The 7,660-nt window shown below is 43.1% G+C and overlaps 1 protein-coding gene across 1 annotated transcript; it reads left to right on the top strand.

Annotated features, from left to right (window-relative positions):
• Nucleotides 1–870: 870 nt before the first annotated feature.
• LOC123070987 (uncharacterized) lies at nucleotides 871–2,766 on the top strand. Its single transcript, XM_044494458.1, has 3 exons — nucleotides 871–1,209; nucleotides 1,613–1,824; nucleotides 1,967–2,766. Exons 1-3 carry the CDS (start codon nucleotides 936–938, stop codon nucleotides 2,504–2,506), a joined length of 1,026 nt encoding a protein of 341 aa, XP_044350393.1. The 5' UTR covers nucleotides 871–935; the 3' UTR covers nucleotides 2,507–2,766.
• The last annotated feature ends 4,894 nt before the right edge of the window (nucleotides 2,767–7,660 follow it).

Below are 7,660 nucleotides of genomic sequence, written 5' to 3'. Positions count from 1 at the left end.
AATATAACCCCATCGCGCAGTGCAAGAGCTTCAGAGATTAGCAGATCAGTAATACCTGAATATGGTTTACACCAAGCGGCCACGAAACCGGAGCAGGACCTGGGCACACCTCCTGATCCTCCCCTGCGAGCGTCCGTCGAAATCCCTTCTGTATTGATCTTGAACCGGTAAACTCTTGCAGTGATAGTGAGCGACGCATTGGAATTTCTATAGAGAGTAAATTGAAATTTGAATATCCCATTCCCCGCTCCTAGCGGTGAATACTTTATTTTAGGGACCTTTTTTTCGAGGGACCTAGAGGTGAATACTTTGTTAATCGAGCATACACAAAACCTTTTCCACCTGATTTTGTGAACGGTTACGTGGCAATTGTTCTTTTCTTTTCTTCCGGATTTTTTTCTCATGTTTTCTTGCTTTTTTTTGTGAAAATCTAGGACATGCTTTTCGTGTTCATTTAAAAAGTCATGAATGTTCTTTTGAAATTTCTAGAACATTCATAATAACATAGGATCATTTTTTATATTTCTAAACATTTTTAAAATTTGTGAACGTTTCCAAATATATGAACATTTTTTTATAAAACCTGATGGAACTAAAAACCGGCTGATGTAAAATATCGGCCAGAAACTAAAAACCGTGCGATCCAATTTCTCCGGTCCCACCCATCAATCTCGGGGGCCAGAGGGGAAATTATCAAATGGAGAAGGAAAGTGTGGCTTATATGATCCAATTTCTCTTCTCCTGCCGAACGGAGCGCACTATAGCTTAATGGGCCGTCTTTCGCGTAAAGATTAATAAGGCCCAGCCCGAAGCAGCAGCGGCGATTAGGAATAAAAAGGAGGAATCGGGCAGGCCTCGACCGTGGACGGCGACTTAGGGTTAGCTTCATCGGCCTTGGCGGCGACGGTGACGGCGACGGCGGGGAATTGGGATTCATGGCGTGCGTAGGGGAGGAGGAGTTGAGTTGGGAGGACCTCTTCTTTAACAAGGCGGCGATGCTGGCCGCGGCGCAGGAGGAGGAGGAGGCGGAGAAGGAGAAGGCGCGGGAGGCAGAGGAGAAGGCGCGGAAGGCGGCGGAGAACCGGCGGCGACGCCTAGCGCACCAGCAGGTCAAGGCATCCATCCTGGAGCACGACCCCAAGACGAAGCGCAAGGTCTACACCCGCTACTCCTTCAACGACTTCTCGGTCTTCGACATCAACGCCGAGTGTAAGTCCGCCATCAAAACCTAGATCCCGACCTGATTCTATTTCAAAGGCATACATTTCCAACTGTGTATGTATGTATGTATTTATGTATGTTTCTTTCAAGTTGTTTTCACGATTGCTAGCCTGATTGCTGGAATCCCCCATACATACATATCTACTTATGTTTAGAACAATTGCACAATGTTCAGTCCCATATTTCACAATTCAAAACAATTGCACATGATGTGTTGTTGCTTACTGCTCATTTATTGGCAAACATGATTTGAAAACTGAATTTCTTGCAGTATGAATATGAATAGGAAATCTGAATTGTATCCTTGTAGTGCTGCTGTGGTGCATTTTATGCTTTACACAATTCTTTTTGCCCCTCACAACTAGCTTATGCTTTTGTTTTTACATCGCAGCGCCTATCCCTCCAATGCGATACACCAAGAGGTGTGTAAATGGTTTGGAACTCCAAGACACTGCAAACATACTTACTGTCAAGATAGTCTCCTCGGATAAAGGCTTCCCAATCGATGTGTATGGCACTATCATCGCTAGAGACAGCATTGACCACAAGTGCATGTACCTCTTTAACCGCACCAGGGACAATTGCCAACCTATCAAGTCAAGGGTACGTACGTCTTTGATTCAAAATCACTGCTTATGTGCCTCTTGATTTTATTTAGTTTGTAACTCTATTGCATATTCCGTTGCAGGCATTATTGGTATTTGGATTTTCATAATCTAATCTTTTCAGCTATTGCTTTTCACAGGATGAAAATTTGATCTTAACTGGCCCAGGTCGAGGTCTGGTATTACTTGATTTCATATATCTGGAGATAGATCTTAAAATCAAGGTTGGCGAGGAGCCTCTAGGCGAGCAAATCAGCAAGGGTTTGCTTATGATTGATGGACGAGTTCTGCCTAGAGACGAAAAGGTTGCTGTTGCACATCAAACTCTTGAGAGCTGGTTTAGTATTGTGGACGTGAGGTATGCAACTCTTCTTAATGCTGTTGAGGGTACGTTCGAGATCAAGTTACTTGAGGGACGATTCTGTGGAAAGATCATGGCTGGCATCGAGGGCATTCAACCTAGGATTGTGATTTATAATAGCAAGGAAGACGGTGTGGTGTCTTGTGAAGGACGTACAGATATCACACTCCGGCGGCGAGTCATGACCCTCCGTCTGAATGGTATGCTCACAGTTGGCTTTGCAGTCTGTGGTGGTGGTGGTGCTGCTACTAGAAAACAGAAAGTTGAATTCACACCACAGCACCGTGGTGAAGAGAAAAAGGAGATTTGCTTCAAGTGAAGGTCTTCTGGTCCTTGATGGACTATAGGCCGTAATCCTGTAGCAACATGACAAGCTAAGTTGTGGTGTTATCATGCTTCAAATGATGTAATGAATCAAGTAATGATTGTAGTGAACTAAGTTATATATTTATATTGTCATGGAGTGGCATATCGGCAACATTTGATGGAAGCAGTTATGTTGGAAGTGTATTATGCAGAAATTTGGACGTTTCTGTTTTCTGTTATCTACTAGTATTTCAGTTATGTGGAACTTCTGAAGAATGGTCAGATGTGTCGTTGCTTCGATGACTATGCTATGGATTTTAACTGCAAATGAAATTTGGATGTTTTCATCATGACTTGTTATACCAATTTGGTGTCATAGGAGCTAAGATTATGTTTGCATTTGTGCTCTCCAATTGCCATGTTTTCACTTTTAATCATGATATTACTACTTCAAGCAGATGGGTAATTATATGTTTTTCTTTACTTTTCTGCTACTGGAGTAACCTTTGATGCGAAACAAAAGCAAAAAAAGGGAAGAAAAAAAAATGTCCTGTACCTTTGGTTATTAGGCTTAACTGATTACTGTTGAACTCAGTTCATTTCTCATGTACCTTTGGTCATTTTAGCTAGAAGGCGTCCTGCTGCGCCATTTTGTCTTCTATCTTTGTTTCTTTTTTTCTATCGGTTACATTGTATATTATTCTAAGGAATTGATATACAAGGAAAAGGATTAGTTCCTTGTCACAATCTTGGTTTCACCATCACAAACTGCAATTCCTTTCATAAAAAAACACATTAGAGGACAAAATAACCTGAAGAATTCGAAAAGCATAGCTAAACACAAATAAAATAAAATAAAAACTCTTGGTAGATTTACACCTAACTAACTCGTACCGCCACATGCACAAAACAAGAACATCACTCCCTTTGAGGATGAAATTGTTGAGATCTTTGGCCAGCATTGTTCTGCATTGTTGCTGCATAAGACTAGGTTCATAGTTCTGACCAGCTATTGTCTGGATTCGTCGAGATCTGTTCCAGTCTAGGATTTTTACTGCGGCTGGTTGCTTTCCAGATGGGAGATCAGGTCAACTCCAGCCGAAGCAATTATGTTTCTCTAGGGATTTTTGCAGTCACAAAGAGGGGAAGGCGACCTTTGCTGGCATTGTTCGTAAGATGGCCGGTGGTAACCGTCCTGATGGGAGAAGAGGAACTATGACCTTTTCACGTGATTTTCAAATCAGCTACACAACATCTGGTTTCCTCCTCCCTCCCTTGCAAGGTATTCCCTCCGTCCCACAATATAAGCCCGTTTTACAAGCTATGTTAGCTTGTAAAACGGGCTTATATTGTGAGACGGAGCGAGTACTTTCCAACCTTGTATGCATCAATATTGGCCTTAATCTTGATTTAGGTATCTTTTTCCTTCACGAATGTCTTCTCTTCATGGGGGTGTCTCCGTTGGGTAAACTTAGTCATCTTTTTAGGAGGGGAACCTTACTCGTAGTCTTGGTGTTACCAATGGCATTGGTAACCTCTACGGACCTTTACTTATTCTTTTTTATATATTTTTTGACCTTGTGCATCCTTGAAGTCTTGACATGTATACACACTAATGAAATTTAGGAATGTGTTTGTACGCCTCTCAGCTTTGCATCATATATATGGTGTAGGATTAAGATTTGGCATTAAACCAACAAAAAGTATGATCTGACTCTTGAATTTTAGTCCATCTTGAAGTAGCGTTGATGGATCGATGGAGGTAATGAGAAATTAGTTGTTAAAAATGTTGCAACAAAGGTAGCGTTGATCGGTTAAATAAAAAATTTAGTGCAATAATTCACGGTCATAGAAATAAAATAATGGAAATATGAAGGCACTTGCAAATCTTTTCATAGAGCAGAAATAATAAGTTGAAATATGAAATAAACATGATAAAGGAGATTATGTGGCTTCTTTAAATGGCAAGGTTGTGTTGGTAGTACTTGTAAGCAAAGGTAGAAGTTTGGCAAGGACCAAAATGTAAAATGTATCGTGTACTTATCTAACTCTGAGAAGGAATGGAGAGGGTTCGATAGCCTTCCAAAAAATTGCCAGTCCATAGCCTTCCATTTCTCTTGTGAGTTTACTGTAGCGTAGGAAATCTCAGGCGATAGTCCGGCGAATCCAACATGGTATCAGAGCTTGGGGATGATTCGGCCGTCGGTGGATGTGCCGGTGGCGCTGGGCCGTGCTGAGGCAGTGGAAGCACTGAAGGGGAGCTGTTGAAGCCGGTCCCTGGAGGTGTGCGGCGGCGAATCGGCGAGCAGCAGGAGGCGGACGTGCGCTGCTTGAATCGGTGGCTCCGGCGGCTACCGGTGCTGGCAACAGAGAGGTTGCGTGGTGAGGGCAGCGCGTGCTGATGGTAGAGGCAAGCTGCGGGCGTGCGGGGCTGCGCGTACAACAGGGAGGAGGAGGTCTCACTAGCAGCTAGGAGCAGCGGCACAGGTGCGAGTAGGAAGAGCAGTGCCTGGTGCCTCACGCAGGAGGAGAGGAGCGTGCGGCCAGGAGTGGTCGGAGTGCTGCTCTCGGAAGGTACAGGATTTGGGCGCAGCGTGCGCACACGAGCAGAGAAGAAGGTCTCATTCTGTTCGTGACTGCTGCAACAGAGAAAGCAGACAGAGAAGCAGGGGAGAGACAGAGAGCTCCAAAGCTTGCTGTGCTGCAAGAGGAGAGGAGCAAGAAGAAATTGAACCTATATTCAGACTCAGTGCGTGTTTTGGCTGGTTGGTCTGAAGAGAAGCAGTTGACAGCCGGACTACACAATTTGGAGAAGGTAGCTTGAAGACGAGTCTCGGTTCAACAATGGAAGTGAGAAGGAACACTAACTGTGGTGTTTACTCATTTGGTACTAGAGGTGGATATTGCAGCGTAGTTGATGGAGTCACTGCTACAAGGGACGATGGTTCAGGTAGAGGTAAAGGATGTGGTAGTGGTACTGCAAAATCATGGCAGCGAGAAGGGGATTGGCTGTGTCCAAATACAAGATGTCAGAATGTAAATTTTGCATTCCGAGGTGTCTGTAATCGCTGTCGGGTAGCACGCCCTGCTGATGTTAGTGCAATGGGGACAACTAAAAATGGTGAAAAATCTCAGACTCTTACTGTCCAAATGACTACCGATGAGTTGAAGAAGTGGCTTCAGTTCAAGGAAGGAACCATTGATGAAAGGTCAACAACCAAGATATTTGCTACATCTGCTAACCCCTGTGGTGATACTTCGAAATTTGTGAAAGGAAGTTATTTTGAGGCTGGTACACAGTGGTTAATAGACTCTGGTGCGTCTAAACATATGGCCGGTTCGTATAAGGATTTCTGCAGTTATACTCCTGATTTTACAGGGCAAAATGTTAGACTTGCTGATGGTTCTGGCCAGAGTATTAGGGGGGTAGGAACAGTTAAATGTTGCCCAGATATGACTCTATCATCTGTTTTACATGTTCCCTCATTCCCAATCAATTTGCTATCCATCAGCTGCATTACAAGAGAACTCAATTGTGCTGTAATCTTCTTCCCAACATGGTGTTTATTTCTGGAACTTGGGACAGGAAAAAAGCTTGGATCAGGAATTACGCGAGATGGTCTATACTATCTAGATGATGATATGGCACCTGATATGGCACCTGTGGCTGCTATTGTTCTGTCTCAGTCATCATTGCAAGAATTTCTTCTTCATCATCGCAGGCTGGGACACATGTCCTTTAACACCCTGGGTCAGTTGTATCCTAACCTATATAATAAAATTTGCAAGGAAAGTCTAGTATGTGACGCCTGCCAGTACGGGAAGCTAACCCGTAGTATATATATTTCATCTGATCACAGAAGTACAGTGCCATTTCAAACTATCCACTCAGATGTATGGGGTCCTAGTGGGGTGTGGTCACTTTATGGATACAAATCATTTGTTACATTCATCGACTGTTGCACTAGGACTACTTGGGTTTATGTATTGAGAAATAAAAGTGATGTGTTTGAATGCTTTAGGGATTTCCACAACCTAATCATAAATCAATATGATGCACGGGTGAAAATATTCCGAACTGACAATGGTACAGAATATGTAAATAACCAATTTGATGAGTACCTGTCAAGCTTTGGAATTATCCATCAAACTAGTTGCCCAGGCACCTCCCAGCAAAATGGTCTGGCGGAGAGGAAGAATAGACATCTTTTGGAAATCACACGGTGTATAATGTTGGCTATGAATGTACCTAAATATTTGTGGAGTGAGGCTGTGATGACAGCTGCATATTTAATGAATAGAATGCCATCTCGGGTGCTTAACAACAAGACACCAATCGAGTGTTTAACGGGTAAGACTACATATGTGGTGCCACCAAAGGTGTTTGGATGTGTTTGCTTTGTGAGGGATCATAGACCATCAGTTGGGAAGCTTGACCCTAGAGCAGTGAAATGTATATTTGTGGGATACTCTGGAAAACAGAAGGGTTATAAATGTTGGTGCCCATCTGAAAAGCGGATGTTTGTGAGCATGGATGTAGTGTTCAGGGAGCATGAACCTTTCTATGGGGAACCAGTAGATTTAACTGATGTCTTTCCTGATTTATATGTTAATGATGCTACAGATCTGGACAACGAGACAGGAGAAGATAAAGGTGAAGAATATAATGAAGCAACATCCAGGAATATGATTGTTGGAGTGATTCCAGCTGCAGATATGTATAACGGTGAAGATGAAGGTACATCAGGAGCTGAACAGGAACAGACGCAGGGGGAGCTACGAGATGAATCAAATGAAGCTGTTAAGTGGCCAAAACCAAATGAAGAACAAGAAGTTCAGGTGTATAAAAGGAGACACCGATCTGAGAAGGAAGTTATCCCATCTAGGTGTGATCATGAAGCTCAAGAAACTCCTGCAGTACAAACACAAGAAACCTTGCCAAGTGTGACACAATCAGATGTGCATGAGTCATCTCCACAAGTCGATGGTACGCTTCCCTTACTATTGGATGAGTTAGATATTCCTATCGCTCGCAGAAAGCAGCCACGTTCCACTGCAGGGAAATTACCACCAAATCTATCTCAATATGATGTTTCTAATTATGTCTCATATGTATCATTGGGCTCCCAATATAAATCATTTATAGCTGCACTCGATTCCACTCTAC

Source organism: Triticum aestivum, chromosome 1A (genome assembly GCF_018294505.1).
Source record: "Triticum aestivum cultivar Chinese Spring chromosome 1A, IWGSC CS RefSeq v2.1, whole genome shotgun sequence".
Taxonomy (NCBI): Eukaryota; Viridiplantae; Streptophyta; class Magnoliopsida; order Poales; family Poaceae; genus Triticum; species Triticum aestivum.
This window is presented reverse-complemented; position numbering and strand designations above follow the sequence as displayed.